The sequence below is a fragment of the Miscanthus floridulus genome, chromosome 4 (assembly GCF_019320115.1).
Source record: "Miscanthus floridulus cultivar M001 chromosome 4, ASM1932011v1, whole genome shotgun sequence".
Lineage (NCBI taxonomy): Eukaryota > Viridiplantae > Streptophyta > Magnoliopsida > Poales > Poaceae > Miscanthus > Miscanthus floridulus.
This window is the reverse complement of record NC_089583.1, coordinates 69,575,913-69,601,931: the sequence shown is the minus strand read 5'-3', so window position 1 is coordinate 69,601,931 and position 26,019 is coordinate 69,575,913. Positions and strand designations below refer to the sequence as shown.

Below are 26,019 nucleotides of genomic sequence, written 5' to 3'. Positions count from 1 at the left end.
TGCCATAGCAATAGAAAATACAGCAGGTACTCAGTAGTTCTTAGTACACATTCCAAAGCAGCATTTCTTTTCCCCATTAAGAGAGAGTTACAGATTAGTACAAAAACAATTAACTTATGCTACTGGACTAGGTAAAGAAAACTGAACTTAGTAATAAATCAACTTAAGAATGTGTAGAGAACTAGCATGGCCAAGTAACAATTAACTTGTGGTTTCTTTATACATTTTCGTTATCGTATCATACAGGTATAACATATATTGTTACAATCATACCATTGACCACCCCAATAAAGTTCACATATATAAATTATCATTATAGTAAAAATTCATTAAATATGAGAAGAACTTGTGCAATTACACAATAAAGAAAAAGGAGAAACACAAACCATTGAAGAAATGAGCTTGCACAATAAAGAGTCAGGTACTGCACCTCATGAACTATGATTAGTCATTCAATCCATTGCCACTAGCATCCGCAGCATCACTAGCATCCACCGTGGTTCCCTCAATGTCTGTTCTAGCCCATTGATGTCTTACATTTGCATTATTGAACATATCTCCAAGGTGTGTGACATGGAATGGCTTATTTTCTACATCATCTTCCCATTCATCACAACCTGTGTCATATATATCTCTTGGTTTCATCTTTATGACTACAGACCACCCAGGGTTTTCTTTGTCTTCAGCATAAAACACCTAGTCAGCTTGGTTAGGAAAAATATACGGTTCATGAACAATCTTTTCCCCTGTATGTATCAGGTGTGAGAAATTAACAAGTGTGTAGCCATACTTGTCCTTCTTTATTCCTCTTTTAGAAACAACATCAACCCATTCACATTTGAAAAGTACCACTGAAAAATTCCCAGAGTAGTTTAGCTCAATAATATCAATTATCCTCCCATAGTAAGTCACATCACCTAAAACTGGCCTGCCATCACTTGCACTGGCATAACTTGATGTTTTTGCAGTTAGCACTACACCACTATTTTGTGTCACCCTATCCAACCGTTTGGGCCTAAAACGGAAACCTCGACTGTTGAAAGCACGATACCTTTTTGTAGCATCAACTGGGCCACGAGCTATCCATCTAATGTCATCTTTAACACCATGAATGCCATTTTCCCTTTCTAACTGCATTATCTGCACAATTATACAAGTTTAGTCCTGCACGTTAGTGCTACATAAGCATTTTGAGTTAAGGTACTTACATGACCTCTAAACCATTGATGGAACTTCTCATTTTGGATTTTCTCAACATCTCTATGACTGGCTCTACGTCCTGTACCTTTTCCAATGATCTCTTCAGCATGAGCTCTACAATTTACATGTAAGAAAATTTATGGGAGGCAAAAAAAATAAATTTATGTTTACAATTTTGAGATATTACCTAAGGTATGGATCGACATCGGAACAATTGAATAGCACATATCTATGTGCTTGCACTTTAGCCAAACCTCTCAGGACATAACTACTTGGCTTCCCAAGTGGTTTCCCAGATTTAGGAAAAAGAGTTGATGCATGTCTAGTAGAGCATCCAAGTGACTCCTCATTATCATCATTCCGCGAAAGCCTATTAGACAATGTCTGAAAACCATCAAGAAATGTTGAACAAAAGTACATAGCCACTTTTGCTAGAACTGATTCTACAATGCAGCCCTCTGGACGAGCTTTATTTCTCACGTTTGACTTCAAATCACCAAGGTACCTACTACAAACTAGTATAAATTAATAAAAACTATAATTTAGCATGCAAAGCGAAGGTACCAAACATGGCTCTTAATTATTTTATAAGAAAAACATACCTTTCCACAAAATACATTGATCGATAACATACAGGACCACCTATTTTTGCCTCTATTGCTAAGTGAAGAACTAGATGCACCATGATAGTGAAAAACCCAGGAGGGAATATCATCTCCATCCGACATAACGTCATTATGATTCGGTCCTCTAACTTCTCAAGTTCATTCATGTGGAGAACTTTTGCATTCAGTTCTCTAAAATATCCACACAGATCAAATAAGACAGATGTAACTTCATTTGGGAGAAGACCTCTCAGAGCAAGTGGCATAAGTTGTTGCATTAGTATGTGGCAGTCATGACTTTTGAGGCCTGAAATTTTTGCTTGACCAACATTTACACATCTAGAGATGTTACTAGAATAACCATCTGGAACTTTTATGTCACGAAGGACTTTACAAATTGTTGCTTCTCCTCTTTAGACATGTTATACAAAGCAGGAGGCAAGTAATACTTACCATTAGCCTTTTTTGTGGATGTAGATCTGGCCTGATGTTCATTTCTTGCAAGTCTTTCCTTGCCTGTAGCTTGTCCTTTGATTTGGCATCCATTTCTAAAAGTTTCCCAAATATATTTTCACACACATTCTTCTCTATATGCATAAAGTCAAGATTGTGCCGTAGCAAATTATACTTCCAGTAAGACAAACAAAACATGCCACTAACACCCTTCCATGTTTTGGACTTCTCAAAGTCTTTAATTGATTTTATCCTTTCCAAAAGAGATACTCCAGAATAAGAAATAGGTCTCAACCGATGCTCTTCGGTTCCGTCAAATGAATTGGCATCATAACGAAACTCATGGCCAGTGGGTAGAAATTGTCGGTGTCCCATGAAACATTGCTTGAGGCCATGCTTCAAGCGTATTGAACTTGTTTCATCTTCACAGGACACACAACCCAACTGTCCCATAACATTGTACTGTGCTAGTATCCCTGTCCCAGGGTAGTCACTCACAATATGCAATATTGTAGCATAAAGTTGAAATCTCTCATCTCGAGATGCATCATATGTAGACATACCAGTGTCAAAAGACTCATTTAGCTCATCATAAACCGGCTGTATAAATGTATGGAAGTCCTTTCCAGGGTAACCAGGAATTATTAGAGTGAGCATAAGAGAAGAAGCTTTCATGCATAACCATGGTGGAAGGTTGTATGGTACTAATACAACTGGCCAACAACTATGGGTAGAATTACACTTCCCATATGGGTTAAAACCATCTGTTGCTATTCCAAACCTCATGTTTCGAGAATCTGATGCAATATGAGGGTGCTGGGAATTAGTGATTTTCCAAACCTCTGAATCAGCAGGATGGCGCAAAGCACCATCCTTTGTACGCTCCTCATCATGCCATCTAGTTAACTTGGCTGTTTCCTTGTTCATGAAAAGCCTTTTAAGTCTAGGTTTGATTGGAAAGTAACGCAATACCTTATTTGGGGTTGCCTTTCTTCTTTCCTTTTTTGTTAATGATGTTTTATCTGGCTTATTTTTCCATCTTGAAGCTCCACATTTTGAACAGAAGTCATCATATTTCTTGTCTTTCCGATAGAGCTGACAATTATTTGGGCACACATGAATCTTCTCATATCTAAGACCAAGCTTCGCAATGGTCTTCCGAGCCTCCACAAATGTTCTAGGTATATTTGAACCATTTGGGAGAGCTAGCTGTAAAATTTGAAGTAGATCATTAATTGATTTATTGCTCCACTTGTTGGTCGACTTCACATGAAACAATAGGACTAGGAAAGAAAGTTTTGATAGCTCACATCCTTCCCATAAAGGTTCATCAGCAGCCCTAAGCAAATCAAAGAAATCTTGTGTTTCCGCATCTGGTCCATCTTCAGATAAACCTGATGCGTGAGGTCCATTTGTGTGATGTTCATCGTCTATATATCCAAAGGCTTCTTGGACTACTTGGCACATATTAGTGTTTAAACTTGGATGCGGTGACTCTGAATCTTTGTTAGCAGAGATATAAGATGATGTTTCCCCATGACAGCCCCATATAGTGTATCCACGCAGCATTCCATCACACACTAAGTGCCCATACACTGTTTCTTGCATTTGTAACTTCCTATTGACACATTTGACACAGGAGCATTGAATCTTTGCATCGGACTTTTTCCCACGGTAAGCAACTTAAGAAAACCCTGTACCCCAGCTATGTACTCATCACTTGGTCTTTTGGATTGCAACAACCTCTTAATAGCACTTAAGTCCATTAATTCACTGAAATCAAGAGATACTATCACTGCATCAGTTATGTGGTACTTCAATAGCTGAGACAAAATGTTGGAAATACATAAAAAGCTATGAATTATATAAAGTGGACTCAAACAGTTTGTTTCATCTCAACTATTTGTTTACTGAAGGTGAACTCAATGTGTACCGAAGAATCAATGAACAACAATGTACAGAACTGCACCTTAACCTAAAAAAATATGTACAGAACAACAATCGGTGCTAATATGGATTGTACTCAATGGCCTATCTTAAAAAAGAATTCAGCATTATATAAATGCCTTTCCAAACAAAAAAAAAAACAATGAAGCTCATGGTCTGTTTCCACTGTTAAGCTATTTCGTTTCACTGATAAGCTGCAACATACTACATCTCCAATGAACTAAACATGAAAAAAAAATCATAGATCATAAGTTGTTGCACTGATAGTAATTTTTGCCAATGCCAATTAACATATAAAAAGTAAAAACATTTTGATTTTGGCCGCCTGCTTACCTAATTGTCGAACTGCAGCGGCTGAGCTCCCACTGCTATCAATGTTTAGTAGAAGTGCTCTGTTTTCAATGCTAGAACACGATTTGCACTAGGCCATCTCTAATCCGCAAAACAAATTGCTAATCAAATATTTGCTTATACGACATGTCAATCGAGTTTCTCCCACATGGTGGCAACTACTAATCGCAAGAAAACAAAAAAACTTTAGTGAATCGCTGTGATGATTAGTCGACAATACCCAATTCAATCACAAGTGGGGGAAGGATGCTAAATAGAAACTTACGGATGGAGGGAGGAAGCTAGCATTTGTGTATGATTGCACGGTGTCCCTGGTTTTTTATTTGTTCTTCAACAATTCTTGCACATGTGCCATAAGATATGCCTGATCGTTAATGTGAAGTACGCGATGGGCAGCCCCTAACGGGCGTCACCATCCCCCAACTCATCCACCATAACTGCAGTACGCGATGGGCAGCCCTGACAGGCGGCAGTGGACCGGCCGGCGGGGGATGATGTGCCCTCAACGGGTGCTGTTCACGGGCGGAGGCCGGCTGATGGCTGCGGAAGCAGAAGGCCGGGGTCTCGGGGAGATCACGATGGAGACGGCTGCAGGAACAAGGACGCGAGCGCTACGATCTGACCCCGTACGGCGCGGGGCACCGGGAGCGTGACCAGCATAGCCCCCGCCGCCTCGGTCTCTCCGATCGGTGATGGCAAGTTCGTAGGCTGGGGAGCGAAATGAATTTGGGGGGTGACGACAAGCCCCTAACCAATGCGACGCGTTTTCAATCCAGCCTACGAACTTGTCGTCACCGATCGGAGAGACCGAGGCGGCGGGGGCTGCGCTGGTCACGCTCCAGGTGCCCCGCGCCATACGGGGTCAGATCGTAGCGCTCACATCCTTGTTCCTGCAGCCGTCTCCATTGTGATCTCCCCAAGACCTTGGCCTTCTGCTTCCGCAGCCATCAGCCGGCCTCCGCCCTTGAACAGCGCCCGTTGAGGGCACGTCATCACCCACCGGCTGGTCCACTGCCGCCCGTCAGGGGCTGCCGATCGTGTACTGCAGTTATGGTGGATGAGTTGGGGGATGGTGACGCCCGTTAGGGGCTGCCCATCGCGTACTTCACATTAACGATCAGACATATCTTCTGGCACATGTGCAAGAATTGTTGAAGAATGTGTAGCAGAACAAATAAAAAACTAGGGACACCGTACAATCATACACAAATGCTAGCTTCCTCCCTCCATTCGTAAGTTTCTATTTAGCATCCTTCCCCCACTTGTGATTGAATTGGGTATTGTCGACTAATCATCACAGCGATTCACTAAAGTTTTTTTGTTTTCTTGCGATTAGTAGTTGCCACCATGTGGGAGAAACTCGATTGACATGTCGTATAAGCAAATATTTGATTAGCAATTTGTTTTGCAGATTAGAGATGGCTTAGTGCAAATCGTGTTCTAGCATTGAAAACAGAGCACTTCTACGAAACATTGATAGCAGGAGGAGCTCAGCCGCTGCAGTTCGACAATTAGGTAAGCAAGCAGGTAGTGGTGCGTCGGCAACTTATGCAGTTGCAACTTTCATTGGCTCACACAGGCAAACGCAAAGTAGATAGCATTTGGTTACTCAGGTTACAGACGCTCCGAGCAGCAGTTCAGTATGTGAGACTCTAACTTGGTCTGCGTGCATATGGCATTATGGCTTAGTGTAATACTTGGACGAGGATACTTTACACAAGAAATACTTACTGCTCGATTGCTTCACTACTGTGGCTGATTAGTTGAAATACTTAGATGTGAATTATCCTATTCTTTATTCTTATTTATCTTATTTAATATAAAGAACCTTTTGGACTATTTTTGTTCGTATATATGTGTCATGCTCTAGACCATCCTATCTGAACCATAGCACTTTACTTGTTCTCGAGCTCCAAGTTCAAATAACATTACAAATATGCACTTTAGTCAAATTGTTACTATTCGGTTATACTTGATTCTTATTTATGAATTATCCTATGCTTTATTCTTATTTTCCTATTGGTGCTATATTTTATTTAGATTGTGCTACCATGGCGGTGGATAATTGGACCATAAATCTGGAATGCGATGGGAAAGCTGAAGGACATAAACATGTGCAAAGGGAAATGGATAGAGATGAGATATGCTTTTTCAACTTGATTGATCTGATCGAGGGTTCTGGGTACACATCAGTCGACTATCTATACTACAAGAAAAAAGATAGCTTGGTTGTAATACAACAAGATTCTGATGTGATGGAAATGCTCAACGAGTGTGAGGGCGAAAAAACGGTTAATTTGTTTGTGACAAGGCAGAGACTGGCCACTTTAGCGCCTACCAAGTCCAACAAAGAACCATCCAAATCTAAACCAAAAAAAATAAAGGTATTAGAATGAACATATAATTTACTTTTCTATGTATATTTGATTATTCAAGGACAACTATTCCAAGTCATGTTAGTTATCAATGATTTATTTTCATCCAAGATTAGCATATCCAACCCCACCGTGGTATGTGACTTAATAAATACAATCTTGATAGTCTAATACAAATATCTAGTTGTTTAATAAAAATATTACATATTGTTTATTATATTTACTATAAACACGTGTTCATGTCCCCAACATTTGTTTAGCAAGAAGAGGAGGTACAAAAAAAAAGAAAGGATTAAATGTAATGCATACTGAAGCACTATATGCTAACGAGGTTGAGCAGCATGATGATGAGAACCAGAACACATCAGGTACAAATGTAGTTAGATCAATCTCATTCATATGGACTGCATCTTAACCAATTACTATCACTATCATTCTGTTTTTAATAGGTGATGGCGATGAAGTACCTCGTAAACGAAAGGGGACCGTTTTAACACATGTTTGGGATCTACTTGGAGGAGATCGGATAGTAGTAAGATGTAATATGCTTGGACAACCCATTGGAAAAGAAGGTGGCCTTTTAGGACAATTTTTGGGCACCATAGCAAGAAATGGTGGTTACTGTCCTGTTGGTGCCAAAGATTTGAGAGAAGTTAAGAAAAACAATGCAGAAACCATAATTCAATTCATCCAGGTTAGCTAAATTTTACAAGACATAATGTTTTTTATAAGATTAAGTATATATATGCTTGTTATCATGTCATGAAGTCAAATTCATTCATTAGTGATTTTCTTATTTTAGACAAAGTTCTTATATCCTCATTCATGTGAGAAATGGATATTGAAATCAATTGGAAGAGATTGGAGGAAATACAAGGCAACATTAAAAAAGTCACTATTTAATCCAAAGAAGAAAAAGTCTGTTTTGAACAAGCGTTGTCCAGATGATATCGATGAAGATCAATGGAAGGCCCTAGTAAAATATTGGAAGTCCAGCGAAGGACAAGTAAGGCACCATTATTGACGCTATTTGACTTTTTTACTATCACCACCTATACCATTATTGATTTTTATATGTATAATGGTTCATTATCAATTAATTTACTTTTTCTTGTAGACCCTAAGTGAGAAGAACAAAATAAGTTGTGAAATGAAGAAGACAACACATACAGCCGGTACAAAGAGTTATGCTCGTTGGTCTGAGGACATGGTGAGTCATCTTCTGTTTAAAAAAAATTATATATGATTCTTCTTACTTTTCCTTTACTACTATTTTTTCAGAGGCAAACTGATCCTGAAAAAAATAGCCACATAGAGCAAAGGTTTACCTCGCAACTCACAGGAAAAGGGGAAAAGGGATAAATGAACCAGTGGTATGCTACATGCACATGAGAATTTTTGCAAATATAAAATTATTTCTGTTTTCTAATGTGCGGATTTCTTGCTTGTAGATTGAACTGGAAAATCTCCTAGACACACAACCAGAGTTAGCACAAAATAGTGAGGGAGGAGTTGCATGGGAAGGTGATGCATTACATCGAGTGTTGGGAGAAGAGAAAGCTGGACAAGTGCACGGCATGGGATTGCTTCCAGTTCCTAAACAAGTTTATGGTCGAAGAACACACCATTTTAAGGATATTAATATAGTTTCACTAGATGGCTCATCATCTGATGTAGAGACTCACATGTTGGAGGAAATAAGGCAACTCAAAGATCATTCTAGAATGCAAGACAAAGTTATTGAAGAACTAAAAAACAATCAAAGCACCATGAGAACCAAGAAGCAACAATGGTAACAATGTACATTTTAATTTGTAACTTCGTATTGAAATGTGTTACTCAAACTTTATTTCTTTTCTAGGGAAATTGTGCTAGGAGTGATCATAACAATTCTCAGAATCAAGCGGTGCTTTCTAAAAGAAAGGTATTTGCTCTATTTTCCATGTTTTCACCTAATTTAGTCTTTTCGCTTTAATATTGTTTCAAATTTTTAGAGAGTTCACTGTGTTGCACCCAACCAGAATGATGGATTCCTTGAACACAGGGATGAATTGGTAAAGTAACTTTCTTATGAATTTAATACTATTTTATTCACAAAGGATTTTTTTTATATCAACTCATGCTACTGTCTTTTTTCTCTTTACTAGAATAAAGAAACATGTGAGTCTGAATATAGTGATGATGACAGTCTACTTTTATCCACCATAAGTAAAACAACAAAGAAACAAAAGGTATCTATGAACCACACTTTGCTGTATTTATAGAGGAATTTTTGTCTTAATATTTCATACTTCATTTTATATGTGTAAGGGTCATCATGGAGGGCCTGGAGAGACTACGACCATTGCACACCAAGAGGTGGCTCATGACAAGGTTACATGCAACAAGCGTCAAGCACCTAAACAACTTCCTGTAATGAAGGTAGATGAACATAATACACTTGTTCTAATTGCATGATCTTGATGTACAACAAAGGGTTGTTGGTCACTAAGAGATTATGTCAAATTAATGTAGGTTGGATCCATTGTGCTACTAATGACTTCAAAATATCCTAATAAGGCTAATGTGGCCTATGCAACTCTCTTGAGCACTGATCCAAAAGCCATTGTTGGTGGAGTTAAGACAGGAAGTCAATTCTACAAAGTGCGTATCGATCACGCTATAGCAAAAGATGAGCCATTAGTGAGGCCTAGGCCTGGGTGCAACAATATTGGTGATGCTCAAGCCAAAGGAGTCTCAATTGCTTGGCCTTCGATGTTTGTATGTTCAAACTAGCTTTCTTAACTTACATCATTGTACATATGTGGCCTAATTTATAATCTTACAACTTAAATTTTCTTTGCAGGTTCAAATGATTAATGGTTGAATTCCTACATCGATGTGTACAAAGAATAATGGAAGAAGAAGCAATGGACTTTATGAATCCTAGCTAGTTCTTGAATTTTTCTTTCTAGTATGGACTATGTGTGTTTGCTCTCTAGAGCCATATCGTTATGTACAAATACTATGATTTAATCTGAACAAGCACTATGTTTGAAATCATCCTACTATATGTGGATCTTGTTATGATTATTGAAATTTATGGTTTATGTGATTTTGCAATGTGTCATGTTTGTGTGATTCTATAATAATCCGTGTGCCACATATATAGGCGAAACAAATATTTGTTTCCTAATCTAAAAATGTTACAATAGATATAAACAAGTGTTACAAACCATGTGTTCCTTTGTTCCATACTGTGCTCTACCATAATGTAGAAGTGTTACTAGAACTAAAAAAAAGTGTTACAGCAGACAATCACTATAACACTAGGCAAATGTTCCCATAGATAAATAAATGTGTTACAAACTATGTATTCCACCATAATGTGAAGTGTTACTAGAGAAAAAAAAGTGTTACAACAAAAATCATTGTAACACTAGACAAATGTTCCTATAGATAAGTAGATGTGTTACAATAAACCAGTTTATAGTAACATGGCCAATTGGAATACAACAAAAAATGTGTTACTAAGAGAGCTAGTAACACTTTTTCCAACCTACAGTAACACAAGTTGGTGTTATTGTATCCCTGTGCTGTTGTAGTGTGTAATAAAATGTCGTCGGTCTCTAAAAATGCGGCTTCGTGTATTAGTTTTGGGGTGTGCTCATGATCACGGGCCCATTCATCCAAGGACTCCACAGGTATAAATAGGTCTCAACTCTCAACAGCTAATCAACACTACTATACTAGGCAGTACGCTCTGTACACACAACTGCTGTACAAAATCATCAGATGGAGAGTAAGCAGAGCACGGAAGGGAAATGGTCCCATGGCGAAAGCATTCCGGTGAAGAACGTTCAAGCACTAGCGGAGAGCGCGGCGGAGCTGACGCTGGAGGCCATCCAGCGGTACATCAGGCCGGATAGCCCCAATGACATGGTTGCTCTTGCTCTTCACGGTGAGAGCATTCCTATAGTTGACCTTGGTAGGCTTCTTGATTCCCAGACCTCGCAGCAGGAGGCTGCCGTGCTCAAGTCTGCGTGTGAGGAGTGGGGGTTCTTCCAGGTAATAAGATTTTATTTCTGAATTATTTGTAGTTTCAAAACTTCTTTTTTGTGGAAATACCTAACAGCCTTATTAGCATCCACTAATAAATAAAGTCAAACATTAACTGTGAATACTAATACATATCAATAACGTTAATTATATTATTAGTCTTGTCTTTGTTCATTATAATCACCAGGAAAAAAAATCAGACTACAGCTTCGTTCTACTCCGTTGCCCTTGATTTGCTCGATCGTTGCCATCTCCGTGCTGGCTGTAGGTCTACCTACCGTTTAGCTCACATGTCACTAACATGGCTAGTTTTTGTTTTTTGTGTATATCTCCCAACTATCAACCGTGCACTGAGAGCAAATGCAAAAAAAAAAAATATTTTCTTTATTTTAACGATACAATATATAGATCTATCCCTTTGCCTTTTTTATTCCAATGAAAGCCGTAGTAAGAGCATCTCCAATAGTTCTAAAAAAGCAATTAATAAATGAATGAGTTTTTCATGTAGCTTGAAAAAGTTGGGAGCATATTTATTGTTGGGTTCCTCCAATAGTTTCTAAAATCTCGATCCTAAAATATAGAAGAGAATTTTACATCAAGAATCCCGGACTATTTCTAAATCATCCTAACCAATTTATACTTTTCTACCTTTTATTCTTCTCCACATCCTTTCACCCGGATAGATACGCGCGCGTATTTATCCGGGCGATTGGATTGTTTTTCCCGAGTGTAGAAAGATTATGAGTTGAGATAGGGAGCTATTGGACAGCAACTTTTATCAATCTTGCCAAAAAATTTAGATTTGGAAGTGGATTTTGGAAACTCTTTGAGACGCTCTAAAGAAGCCAAAACTTTCCATTTCCATATATATCCTTTTGTTCTCTTGGATTCTTGTTATTTTGTCATGGCATTTTTTGCCCACAGAGGCAAGTTAGACCCTGTAATTCATGTGTCCAAACACATGCCAATTCTTTGTAGTTATAATAATACTATCATTGATATTATTTTTCCCTTGACAAGTGGAGTCAGTTGCTGAGTTGGTCAGATACCCCGTACCTGCCTCATCTCCATTAGCACATCGAAAAAGATTTCGGATGATATGATACCCATAACAACTCCCAAGTAAATTAGCATCATGACAACTCCCTAATAAATTAGCACCACAAAATGTGTACAGTTTGGTAATGCGTTTGACATCGATTATGATGATTTCTTTTTTTTTCAACTAGTGTTGTTTGTCTATTTTATTTTAATGTTTGGCAGGCCCACTTTACCTAATCTCACAATAATTAATTTTCTACAATGAACAATGAAATGAGTCGATCGGTACACTTACACCGTGTACAGGTGAAAAGCCACGGAATTCCGGACACAGTTCTTGAAAACTTGAGGAACAACGTGGAGTACTTCTTCAGACTTCCCCTCGACGAGAAGAACAAATTTGGTCAGCTGCCTGGAGACCTCCAAGGCTACGGCCATGCATTCGTTCAGTCGGAGCATCAAACCCTGGACTGGTGTGACAGGCTTTACCTGGTGACGCAGCCACCTCACGAGCGTGACATGAGACCATGGCCTACAACTCCTGTTAACTTCAGGTAAGTATCTTAATTAGATATCTGCATGCACGTCCATGATGTTCAACATATACACTAATCAAGACTTACAAGCATCACCACGAATTATTATGAATTGTTTCAATTAATGCAACAGGGAATCCATTGAATCCTATTCCTCTGAGGTGATGAGGGTAACTCGCTCGCTCGTGCAGGCGATCGCCAAAAACCTAGGTGTTGATCTCGACAAAATCAGAGATACATACTCCAGTCAGGCATTAAGGATGACTTACTACCCTGCATGCCCGGTTGCTCATGATAAGATTTTAGGGTTTCCACCACATTCCGACATTTCTCTTCTGACACTGGTATGGGAGCTGAATGAGATAGAAGGGCTCCAGATTAAGAGACAAGGTGCATGGGTGCCAATAAAACCCCACTCCAAAGCACTGGTCGTGAATGTTGGCGACTTTCTTGAGGTACGCAACGATTATTGATCGATGAGCTAGCCACATCAAGTGTGTGTTATCTTTTCTTTTCTTACTTCTATGTTGTTCATACTGAATAACATCAGATTAGAGATTTTGCGAGATCATGAAAACTAAAAAGGACTTTTCCCCGCACTCTAATTATATGTGACCGTCAGCTATATATTAACAAGCACTTCTTATTATTTGTAGATACTGACAAATGGGAAGTACCAGAGCATTGAGCACAGGGTCACGGTTAATCCGCACAAGGAGAGGGTGTCTATTACTGCATTTCACAACCCAAAGTTTGATATGAGTGTGGGTCCACTATCTGAAATAGTTGGAGGAGAGCTCACCAAATACAAGACTCTGAGAGTGGACGAGATTGCTAAGGTTGTTTTCTCCAGCAAACTTGACGGGAAGAAAACCAGAGAGTATGCCATGTTCAGCAACTGAGTCTACAAAGATCAGAAGCATCTCGTATGAGCTATAAGAGTAGAAACTTCAACTTCCATAGCCGCAATCGCTCCAGACATTTGCATTACACCCCACTTTGGCCTTGGTACTGTCACTACCCACAACAATAAAAGAATAATAAATGGATCGATGTAAGCAAATGTTTTTAAATATAAATGAGAGTGTGTACATCTTGTCGATATAGATGTACAAGTATGCACTACAGGCAACACGTGATTTGCCGAGTGCAAAAATCTTTGCTGATGCCAAATTTCGGGCACTCGACAAAGATCTGCTTTGCCGAGCGCCGCACTCAGCAAAGACCTGCACTCGGCAAAGGCTGTCTTTGCCGAGTGAGACACTCGCCAAAGATCGGTAGGGGCCTAACGGCATCCAGCGGCGTCCTCTTTGCCGAGTGCCCCCCGTTTGGCACTCGGCAAAGAATTTATTTTGCCGAGTGCCAAAATATATTTTTTTGGTTTTTTGCCACTAATTTTTTTGAAGCTTTAGTACACTACCGCAAACAACATGTTTAAATTTGGGACATTTTTATTGCCCTTTGGCATATTTCTATAGTTTATTTTGTTTTGTTGAATTTTTCTAGAAAATGTAAGCTTGAACTGCAGGTGCATCGAATAATGGATTACATTCGTTCAAAAAATGTTATCCATGTTTCTTAGTGTAAATTTAGGCTAAATCCAAAAACTGTCTCAAAATTTCGATCAACGTGCTCATGGGGCAACGCCGCCAACTTGCGTGGGAGTGGTTTTTTAATTGTAAAAAATGCGAACGAATTCCGAAAATCTTGAAACTTGTCGAGTTGTCGCCATATCGTATGCGTATGCCGTGGAAAAAATTTGAAAAAGTTTCGACCACGTTGTCACATACGATGCTCACAAACCAGGACATCTCCACATGTGTAAACTTGGCAAATCGCCGACCCGCGCCTCCGCCCCGGCCCGCGCCTCCGCACATCGCCGGCCACCGCGCCTCCCCGTGCGGCGGCCCCTCGCCGGCCGGCGCCCCCGGGCTGCCTCCCCACGTGGGCCCCAGCACCGCAACAGCGCGCCCCGCTGGCGGCCACTGCCCCCACCCGGCCTCCACCCCCCGTGCCGCCCCCCTCGGCGGCCACCTCCCCCACCGGCAGCCACCGCCCCCGCCGGCGGCCACTGTAGAAGAGAGGAGGAGGAGGCGCGCCGCGGCCACCGCCCCCGCCCGCCCTCCACTGCCCACCCGACCTCCACCGCCCCCGCCCAGCCTCCACCACCCGCGCCAGCCCCCTTGGCGGCCACCTCCCCGCCTGCGCGCCCCCCTCAGCGGCCACCTCCCCCGTCGACGGCCACGGCCCCCGCCGGCGGCCACTGCAGAAGAGAGGAGGAGGAGGCAGGGGAGAAGAGAGGAGAAGGGGAGAAGAGAGGAGGAGGGGAGAAGAGAGGAGGAGAAGGAGAAGGAGAGGAGAAGGAAGGTGCCGGCCTAGGCCCGTCGACCCTCACACCGCTGCGGTCGTCCCCGTCGTCGCCGACCCTCGTTGTTGCCATTCTCGTCGCGAAGGTATGCCCTACACCTGTAGTAGTTAGTAGTAGTACTTAGTAGTGTTAGTAGTAGTTAGTAAGTAGTAGTAGTTAGTAGTTAGTAGTGTTAGTAGTATTGTTAGTAGTAAGTAGTGATAGTAGTAGTGTTAGTAGTAGTAGTGTTAGTGTTAGTAGTAATTGTAGTTGTAGTAGTACTTGTTGTACTACTTCGATACTTTCATCTGCATGGAAAGAGAACTAAAGTACATGGCTCGTCTTGGTATATATAAGTTTGTTGGCCTTCGTGCCTATGTTTGGTATATATGTGGTTGTTGGTCATCGCGCCTACGTTTCTTGCAGGTTTTGGAAACCTCCCCGTGCAGGGGAGGTGCTGCCGAAATTTTCATTGGATTCTAACCTATTGCCTTTTTATGTAGGCATGGGAGGGACTCGGTGACCCCGATCATCTTCGTCGGCGCTGCTGGTCTGCCTGCACCACATCGCCTCGCCACTGCACGGACACGCAACTGCCCCGCTAGCCTAACTCCACCGCCACCCTAGGTATAACCCCCTCCTCCTTTGCATGCATGTTTTATATGGTCACGTAGCCCAGTTAGGCGTCTCCCATTCGAAAGAGATACGGTCGGAGGTATGCAGATCTTTGCATATCTGTGATCATATCTCTTTCGGATTGTCCACGTATTTTGGACAGCCCGTGGATGCGTAGATGAGGTTAGTTTCCATGGTTCGCTCTGGTCCGAGATAGACTTTTGGCATCACCTCCCTATTGTTCTCTAGATACACACTCTCCCTTGCAGGACGTGTATCAGGAGAACAGCGGGGAGGTGCTACCAAAATTCTGTCTTGGATAGGAGCGAAGCATTGAAACTAACCTCATATACGCATCCGCGGGTGGGATTAGGACCTATCCTCACCTATTAGATGGTAGGAACGCCGTGCAGATGCAATTGCTAGTTATATTACTCGCTTACATATGTATATGCCAGAGGATGGAGAATCGTGATTGGATGTACATGGGCCACGCAAGTATGACCCCAGAATGGATGACTAAGACTAATGCTTTCTTGGAGCATTCATTTGGCGAGGCTGCTAGAGGGTCGAGTCGGATGTCGTGTCCCTATAGCAAATGTGACAACCATGTAAGAAAGAATAGGAAGAACATGGGGGAAGATCTTTGCAAGTATGGATTCACGCCAAACTATACCTGCTGGATCCACCATGGTGAAGTCGATCATATTAGAGAGGAGGTGGTGAGACCACGCCTCGAGGCTTTTGATGGAGATACCAGGGTAGCAGACTAGATGGATGACTTTCAGGAGGCATGGTTCGGTGAAGGATTAGAGGATGAGCCAGAGGAATCCACAAAGGCATACTACGATATGCTGTCTTTGGCACAGAAGCCCCTTCACGAAAAGACAATGGTTTCGCAACTAGATGCCATTGGACGCCTAATGGCGTTCAAGTCACAGTGTAGCATGAGTCGAGACAACTTTGATGGTATGTTGGTAGTTGTTGGATCCCTGCTTCCGGAGGGTCATATTCTGCCGAAGAACTTGTATGAGTCACGGAAACTTCTTTGTGCCCTTAAGATGCCGTATGAGCACATCCATGCTTGTCCGAATGGTTGCGTCCTATTTAGGAAAGATCATGAGAAAGCAACACACTGCCCAAAGTGCAAATCCTCTAGGTATCTGGAGGTCGACACTAGTGATGGCAAGAAGGAATAGCTTGGTATCCCCGCGAAGGTCCTATGGTACCTTCCTATCGTACCGAGGATCCAATGGCTGTACATGACAGAGGAGTCCACGAAACAGATGACATGGCACAAACATGGCAAAAGATACAATGCTGACAAGATGGTACACCCATCGGATGGCGATGCATGGACCCATTTCGATGGCATACATCATGGTAAAGCTGAGAAGGCTCGGAATGTACGTGTAGCACTGGCAACAGATGGGTTCAACCCCTATGGATTGTTGGCGGCCCCGTACACTTGTTGGCTCATGTTCGTGATCCCCCTCAATCTCCCCCCGGCATCATGTTTCAACCCAAGAACGTATTCTTGTCACTGATAATTCCTGGACACCTAGGGAACAAGATGGGTTTGTTCATGGAGCCTCTCATTGATGAATTGATCCTTGCTTGGGAAAAGGGGGTACTGACATACGACCGAGCTACAAAGAAGAACTTCACAATGCATGTGTGGTACCACTACTCCCTGCATGACTTCCTGGCGTATGGCATATTCTGCGCGTGGTGTGTTCATGGGAAGTTCCCATGCCCAATATGCAAGACAGCTGTGAGGTTCACTTGGCTGAAGAGGGGTGTCAAGTTTTCTTCATTTGACCAACATCGTCAATTCCTCCCTCTTGACCATCCATTCAGACAAGACATCAAGAACTTCAGGAAAGGGATTTAAGTCATCGACCTTGCACCTCAGATGATGACCGGTGTCGAGGTCCGTGCTGAGATAGAGGCTCTCAAAGATGATAAAGAGAAAGGTGGTTTTATCGGATATGGTGAGGAACACTAGTGGACTCATAAATCAGGCTTGACTAGGCTCCCCTATTTCAATGACCTTCTTCTTCCACACATCATTGATGTAATGCACACAGAAAAGAATATCGCCGAGGCGCTTTTTGCAACACTCATGGACATTCCTGATAAGTCAAAGGACAACGTTAAGGCTAGACTAGACCTGGCAACAATGTGCGATAGGCCAAAGCATGTGATGAAGCCTCCTGTGCCCGGCAAGAAATGGAGAAGGACTCCGGTCGATTTCGTCTTGAAAAAGGACCAAAGGAAGGAAGTACTGCAGTGGATCCAAACGTTAATGTTCCCTAATGGGCATGCGGCGAATTTGAGTAGGGGAGTGAACTTGTCCACTATGTGAGTCTTAGGGATGAAGAGTCATGACTACCACATATGGATTGAGCGGCTCCTTCCTGCAATGACTTGGGGATATGTCCCTGAGCATGTGCGGTGCGTGCTGGTAGAGTTGAGCTATTTCTTCCACCAGCTTTGTGCCAAGGAGTTATCTCGGGACATGATTGATGACTTGAAGAAAGTGGCACCTGTGTTGCTCTGCAAGTTGGAGAAGATCTTCCCACCCGGCTTCTTCCTAGCGATGCAGCATCTGATTTTGCACCTACCATACGAGGCACAAATGGGGGGCCTGTGTAGGCCCGTTGGTGCTATACAATTGAGAGATATCTAAAGATTCTTCAGAAAAAGTGTAGAAATAAAGCCAAAATTGAGGCTTCTGTGGCAGAGGCATTCATTCTAGAGGAGGTGTCAAACTTCACAACAGCATACTATAAGGATGGCCTTCCCAGCGTGCACAATCGTCCCCCTCATTACAACGCGGATGAGAGTTCATGAACCTCAGCCTTTTCAAAGGGCAACTCGGAAAGGCAAGCGCATCGGGCACCAAGACCTTGCGGCATGATGAGTGGCGCACTATCATGCTGTATGTGTTGTTGAACCTTGATGAAGTGAAGCCTTATGTGCAGTAAGTTCTCAATGAGCTTGTTACATACGCCCTTGTCACTATCCTCCATCTATCGAACCCCCTTATCTCTTGTTTTTTCAGGGAATTTTTGAATAAATACTGGAGAGGGAATATGGCTCCTTCCCCTCAAGAAGAAGATAGTCTTCTCAAAGATGGTGTGTCCGATTTCATATCCTGGTTCGATATGAAGGTACCGTCCAATTTACCTCGTTCAATCTTTGACATCCCACTTTGCTCCTACGAGCGAGTAATGTAACGATATATCCGCCTCACCTTGTAGGCCCGCAAGGATGCGAAAATGGATGCTGAGTTGAAAGGGCTCACCAAAGGCTTCGCCTACAAGGTCAAGTCATTCATCGTTTATGATGTGAATGGCTATCGCTTTCACACAAGAAACTACGAGCGGAGTCGGCCCAATCGGAAAACCATGAATACTAGAGTTCGTACGCCCGACACCGATGAGCGCGACTACTATGACATAGTAGAAGAAATATACGAGCTCAATTTTGAGTGCCGCAAAGCTCCTAATCAAGTCATATTCAAATGCCATTGGTTCGATCCTAATGTCACGAGAACAACCCCTAAGATTGGACAAGTCAAAATTCGACAGGATTTTGTCTATCAAGGAGAGGATGTCTATATTGTGGCTCAATAGGCCATGCAAGTTTTGTTATCTCCCATGGGCGTGCTAAAAAGACCCTAATCTTATTAGTTGGTACCTTGTGCAGTTGGTATCGCCGCATGGTAAACTGCCTGTCCCAAACGATGAGGATTACAACTTTGACCCAAACACACGGGAGTTCTATCAACCAGAGGGGCTAGAAGGGAGGTTTGACATAGACATGTTTTTGCTGATGGGCATGGAAGTAGACAATGACATTGATCAGGACGATGGAGATGAGGACGATGGAGAAGAGGTGCAAAATGCTAAGGACTTACAAATGCTTGATCGATTATAGTTGGGCGATGATAATGATGACAATGATGGAGATGAGCCCGATTTACTCGACAATATTGATAGTGATGACGACACCTATGATCTAGCTGCTGCCGATCATGAAGAATATTTCTAATTCATGTAATACTATATTATTATTATTATTATTATTATTATTATTATTATTATTATTATTATTATTATTATTATTATTATTATTATTATTATTATTATTATTATTATTGCAATTGTTTCGTTCATTTTGCATCTCTTTATAAGTACTTGTAATTTAACTGTGCTAATTGGTTTACTCTTTGAAATTGCAGGCACTCAACAAAATGCTGGGCGGAAGGCAGGCCCGTCGGGGGGTCAACTCCCTCTACATGAGGGAGCGCTGACCACCCCACGCTGAGGAGGACCCCTTGCCGGAGCCGCCGACGAGGAGGACGAGGAGCGGCCGCCCCCGCGGCTATCCGAGGATGAGGGTGCAGCCGACTGCCACCCCATCGGTGGACGAGGATGACCAGGCGGTGGGCCTGCACATAGGCGGGGGTGGCACTTCCTTTGACTTGTTAGACCACGGGGAGGCAGCGATAGCGATAGCAGGGTGTTCCACTTGCACTGCCTCTGGCTCTACCTCATCGGGAGTCTACTTGTGTGGGCCCTCGTAGCTCCCGGCGCGACCGATCCCACTTCACCGGCGCCCGGTGATTTGACCTAGTGGTGACAAGTAAGTATTATTTCACTACTATTTCATATGACATGTTGAAAATCGAACTGGAGACTAACAATTCTTCTTAATGACTCTTGCAGCAACTGGGAAGTTGTGTCCGGAATGGACCGGCACATCAATGGCACCCTAGGCCTTCTGATTCGGCAGCACTACCCTAGCATGGTCACCTACGCCTCGGTGACTTTGCCGCCCTAGACGTGGGACCACTTCTACGCCATCGAGGATAGCAAGTTCGGCACCATTGTGGCGCGGATCAAGGCCGAGTTCTGGGTGAGTCTTCATCGCACTAAATTGGTCAATACTACGCATTCATTGGTCATTCTTGAAATAATGAAATGATACATGATGTCTGTATGCAGGACTTCTTCAGGTGCAACGAAGGGTTTGAGGACCGAGTGGCGCGAGTGCAGGACAAGGTCTGTAGGTCCCGACTCTTAGACCTATACCACGAGACATGGCTCTAGTGCATCATCAACAAAAGCACCGACGTCCTTGGTCAGGTGGTGAGGAAGGCCGATGCCAGGACCAGGACGCTCACCAAGGAACAGTACCTCTCGGTAAGTACGAAACATTAATACTGACTCCTTCCATGAAGAATAGGTAGGCTTCTTTTCATCTTTTGACATATCAATAACTTGATGGCATGCAGCAATGTCCTGATTGGTGCACCAGGCACTGCCTCTGCTGGGAGGCCATTGTGGACAGGTGGCTCTCAGAGGAGTGGGCAGAGAAGCACAACATCCATCAGGACTGCCGCCTGTAGATGGGTGGGGCGCCACACCACCAAGGCAACCAGAGCCTCAGCGCGTACGCCCAGACATGGGTAATCTTCTTTGTGTTTTCATCTTTATTTATTTATTCTAACGCTCAATTCTCATTACTTGTAATCATCTTTGTGTTTTCCTCGTAGTCCCAGGCGCACCAAGGCCAGGAATGCAATGAGTTCATGGCGTACGCCCTGGCACACAAGGGCAAGGCGACAGCCTCGGAAGTCACCTACAACTCGGCGGACAGGCCCAAGGCGTACACCAACGCGAGCGTCCACAACAAGCTTAGCGAGTACACCTCGGCGGCCCGCGAGCGCCATGGGGAGGACTTCGATCCGGCCACCCAGCCCCTGGATACAAACCTCCTAATGAGGATGGGAGGAGGGAAGCAGCACGGCTGGTACTGGATGGTGGACAGCACAGTTGACTCCGCCTCTGTTCCCAACCTCACCAAGATTCGAGCAAGGAGCACGAGCTCCTCCCTCCCCATACGCTCTCGGCAGCAGAGCTCATAGCAGTAGATGGCGGAACTCCAGGTTAGTACTATTTTATTCATCGTTCATTGCTTTTACACATCTACCTTGCCTTTGCATTATTTAAACATTGCGGGTGGAATGTTGCAGTCCGATTTGCGGAGGTTGGAGGCCTAGCAGGCGGCCTAGGCAAAGGCCCATCGGCTAGAGATGGAGGCTGTACAAGCCCAGAGGGCGACCGAGGCGTAGAGGCTGCAGGACATGTTTAGCTTCATGGCGAGCCTTCAGGCCTTGCCAGGTGTGGTCATGCCCCAGTCGCTGCTCGCTCCAGTTGTGGCTCCTCCTCCTGTAGGGACTCCGGTGAGTATATATGGTTGTTTATTCCTTTAGCTTGTGCGGCCCTCCTGTAGATACTCACGAATTCGCTTCTCCTTTGTGTAGCAACAGTCGGCGGGTTCGAACCCGACTCCTCAGGGTGGCCCTTCTCCACAGGCCGGGTGGACAACTGGCCCTCCTCAAGGTGGCAGTTCACACTCTGAGTGGGGAGGCTGGTAGTAGGTACCATTTATTTGTTTCTTTTCATGTTGCATGGACTTGTGTTAGACTTAGCCTTATGTTGGACTACTACTAGAGACATATATATATTGTGATGGATATTGTCATGGATGATGCGAATGTATGTCATGGATTATGGACAGTGGATTTGTATGTGATGTATTATGGATGGTGGATGTGTATGTGATGGGTTATGGATGTGTATGTGATGGAATATGGATGTGTATGTGATATATCCTGTGCTGTGTGTTGATATATATTTGATTTCTTTGTTTATGCTGATGGAAAGCAAAAAACCAAAAAATAGCATTTTCCCCCTCTTTGCCGAGTGCCACACTCGGCAAAGAGGGCTTTGCCGAGTGCCGTGACCATAGCACTCGGCAAAGCTGGGAAGCAGAGACCCAATTTCCCAGCTTTGCCGAGTGCTAGAGCCATGACACTCGGCAAAGATTTTTTTTAAAAGAAAAAATTTCTTTGCCGAGTGCAAGAGTATGGCACTCGGCAAAGAATTTTCAAAAAAAAGAAAAAATTCTTTGCCGAGTGCCACTGAGGTGGCACTCGACAAAGAGGCCGTCAGAGTTGACGTCGGATTTTTTTTTTGCCGAGTGCTAACGTGACACTCGGCAAAGGCTTTACCGAGTGCCCGACATGTGGCACTCGGCAAAGAAACCTTTGCCGACAGGTTCTTTGCCGACTGCTCTTTGCCGAGTGCGGCACTCGGCAAAGCCTTTGCTGAGTGTTTCTTAGGCTTTGCCGAGTGCTCTGGGCACTCGGCAAACCTACTGTTTCCGGTAGTGATGCTAGAATGACTGTAAAATACAAAGGTACTGATGTGAATGCAACATGCGAAGAGGAGGTCCCTGATCATTTTGTGATGATGCTCGCTTCTGTTAATCATTTTTAGAGTAGGACTTTCTAACGTGACCGTCTCTATTAACAGAGATAGCCATCCGAAGCTAAAGAGTCCACCATTGTTAATCGATGAACATAAGATGTCTACCTCAGAAAATGACTATTAACCGTTCCCCTCTATAAATAAATTGATTAGAAGAGGAGGACATTCTAAGGGCGCGCCTCTAGAAATAGTTGTCTAAAATGCTCCATAACTTTTTCAGAAGAACACAAACTTTACAACAAAACTATAGGTCTTGATGCAATCTAAACTTTTTTAGTTGATAAAATCTTTATTTGAAACTTTTTAGAGTCCAAAAACATTAGTTTTAAGCTCTAAGATTTTAAAATTTAAAATTTAGAATTTCCAAATAACCTCAAATGTTGACATGATGTATGCGAAAGCTAGATGTTCTCAATATTGTCTACAACTTTGTAGTTAACAAGTTTTTTCAAATTTCAAATGACATTCGACGTTTACATATGATCTATGCTAAAGTTGTAGTTGTCATTGCAATATACAACTTTGCAGTTGCTAAGTTTTTATTATGAAAACATTTAGAGTCCCAAATATTCATTTCAAAATTCTTAGATTTTGATATTCAAGTTTTTGAAATTTTCAAACCATTTTAGATAGCGACAATAATTGAACTGTAGAGCTCGATGAGATATAAAACTTTGTAGTTCAAAATTATTTCATTTGAAATCATTCAGGAGTTGAAATATTTATTACTAGATTATGAAATATTGATAAAATGATATCATCCTATATATAGTCACAAATGAAGTGTAGTGGTGGAGTCGGGGAGAGGTGTGCACAGGTGCGATGGAGAAGAAGAGAGCATCGGAGAAAGCACCAGAGCTTTGAGGTGCAACAATAAGATCCCAATTCAATGCACTGTGTACAATGGAGCGAAATTCTACAGCGTGGCACCAGACAAACCACCAAAGAATTGGACTTCCAATGGTTGGCCAAGGGATAGTCCATGTGGCGAGCTATGGATTTCTCCAGTGTGACCATAGGAGAATCTGGTGCTCACTGCCGAGGCATCTAACAACTAGGTAGTTGAGTGTGTTGGGCTATATATACCCCCATACCTAGCCATTTGGAGTGAGTTAGAGCTCGAGAAAGCTGTAGTTGAGTTGGGGCTCAAACATTTGTCTTCTACCCACCATAAGCACTTAAGTGAAGATTAGACGATTAGCTTTATTGCTAAGATTAGTGCGCATGCTAGTTAGAGGCCGCATTAATGCATGCTCTAGATTAAGGCCTAATGTTTAGTCAGGTTTACATCCTCTTGCAATGGGTACTTGCACGTGCACCAAGTGTTGTAATCATCAGGGCATGTAATTCTTGGGAGACCCTCCAGTCGAGTTTGTGGAGTGGTCACCGATGGTGTATGAGGGACATGAGGTGCATGAGTTTTGGCCAAATGTCACCATAGTGAAGACAAGGGGAGCACTCTCCGAGGGCAGCTAGTTGGAGACCCACTTGCACATGGGACGGCCCGCAAGCTATCCACGGGCTTACTCAACCACGGAGATTGACACTTGCAATGGCATCCAAGCAAGGGACTCCAATGAGGACTAGCGAAAGGTGTAAGCTTTTTTATACCTCAGGAAAAAACACCATTGTGTGAGTTTTCATTCTCCAAATCAATTTATGTTTTCACATTTATTTTGCATTCCTTGGTGTGTGTTGACGGTGAAAATGACATAGTTTTACACTTTGAAAACACTGTCAACAGATGTCATGAACATATTTTATCAAATAACAAGTTCCACATGTATATGGAGCCTTTCTCTACAGGAAGCATGAATGGAGAAAGTAGGGCCAGTGGAACCATCTAGGGTTGCCACCCTAGGGGCGTCAACCGACCCCCTAGTGCACCACACTACCCCCAATCTTGGTGAAATCCAAGAAACACACTCCCATGAGTACCCTACCTTTAGATGGGAGTTGTGTTTTCTCTAGATGGCACACAAGCAAAGCTCAAGAATTGGTGGACCCAATAAGAAGAATTATTCAACATGACAATATCTCCATGCAACTAAACACTTGTGTGATAGGTGGACCATTCTCCAAGAGGAAGGAGGTGAACCCTAGGGGCAGTAGGGGTTGGTCGACCCCCCTATTGATGAAAATTTTTCATAGTTTTATATAGTCAAAACCATCAAAGAAACATCTTTTTTTGGAGAAAACAAGCAAAGTAGTAGTGATTTTTGTACAAAATAATGTGGTTCCACTTGTACATGTCATATATTTGCTTGTAGGTACAAAATGGAGGAAATGGGTGGCTATGGACCCACATAGAGGGGTTAGGCGACCACCCTATGGGCCCTCTACCCCCTTACAAGCCTTGGTGATCCACGCCGGAGTGCTAGCACCATGTGTGCAGCAAGTGGAATGGCAGCGGTGGTGGCTTGAGCGCTTGTAGCCCTGGGGAGAAATGATGGATGGGGTAGATTACAAAGACCCGAACCCTCCAACCTTAGCAATGTCTCCTTTGGTTATCAACTGTGTCATGATTCAGTTGACATCACCAAAAAGGCTAATCCTTGCTGCGAATCGAAGAACACAATCAAGAACAAGATAAAATGCAACTCAATTAAAGTGACAATTGCGGATATATGATTAAGAACTCGAAGTTAGGGTCTCGCAAACCGATAATGGTGATTGTTCAAAGATATATTGATCTAAAGCAAAAATCAAACCCTCACAATGGTGGCGGCGACTGAATATAAGTTCTAAGGGTCTTCATTCCCCCTGGACGCGCCCCCCTAACGGGCTCAAAGACGATACACGGCCCAACAGAGCAAAGACGGTGACACAACACCTTGACAAATTCTGGATGATGACTTGTTTCGATGATTCCTGTTTACTCCAATGGAATTTTGACCTCAAACCAAATCCATTGGTTACCTTATCAAATTAGTTTTCCATCCATATATGAATTGTCGAAAACAGAGTTTGGATGCGTCCTGGGCGTCTGTTTTATTGCAGACTGGTCCTGAAGACCGAGGCAGACACGAACTCGAGTTTAACTGGGCTTTTGGCTTGGCTTGGACGCCCTTGCTGGCCTCCTAAGGAGGTGGCTATGGAGGAGGATGTCCAAGGGCTTCCTTGGTTTGTTCTCCATCTCCATGGGGCGTGCTCCCACTTAGGCCA

General features: G+C 42.9%; 2 protein-coding genes and 1 pseudogene across 2 annotated transcripts; 2 read left to right on the top strand and 1 right to left on the bottom strand.

Moving 5' to 3' along the window:
• Positions 1-696: 696 nt before the first annotated feature.
• LOC136551662 (uncharacterized) lies at positions 697-4,024 on the bottom strand (annotated as a pseudogene).
• Positions 4,025-7,747: 3,723 nt separating this feature from the next.
• On the top strand, positions 7,748-9,884 carry LOC136551663 (uncharacterized). Its single transcript, XM_066543211.1, has 8 exons — positions 7,748-7,937; positions 8,049-8,141; positions 8,793-8,855; positions 8,926-8,985; positions 9,079-9,162; positions 9,242-9,352; positions 9,446-9,691; positions 9,777-9,884. Exons 2-8 carry the CDS (start codon positions 8,082-8,084, stop codon positions 9,795-9,797), a joined length of 645 nt encoding a protein of 214 aa, XP_066399308.1. The 5' UTR covers positions 7,748-7,937; positions 8,049-8,081; the 3' UTR covers positions 9,798-9,884.
• Positions 9,885-10,669: 785 nt separating this feature from the next.
• Positions 10,670-13,595, top strand: LOC136551661 (2-oxoglutarate-dependent dioxygenase 11-like). Its single transcript, XM_066543210.1, has 4 exons — positions 10,670-10,978; positions 12,317-12,564; positions 12,680-13,001; positions 13,203-13,595. Exons 1-4 carry the CDS (start codon positions 10,706-10,708, stop codon positions 13,446-13,448), a joined length of 1,089 nt encoding a protein of 362 aa, XP_066399307.1. The 5' UTR covers positions 10,670-10,705; the 3' UTR covers positions 13,449-13,595.
• Positions 13,596-26,019: the final 12,424 nt, after the last annotated feature.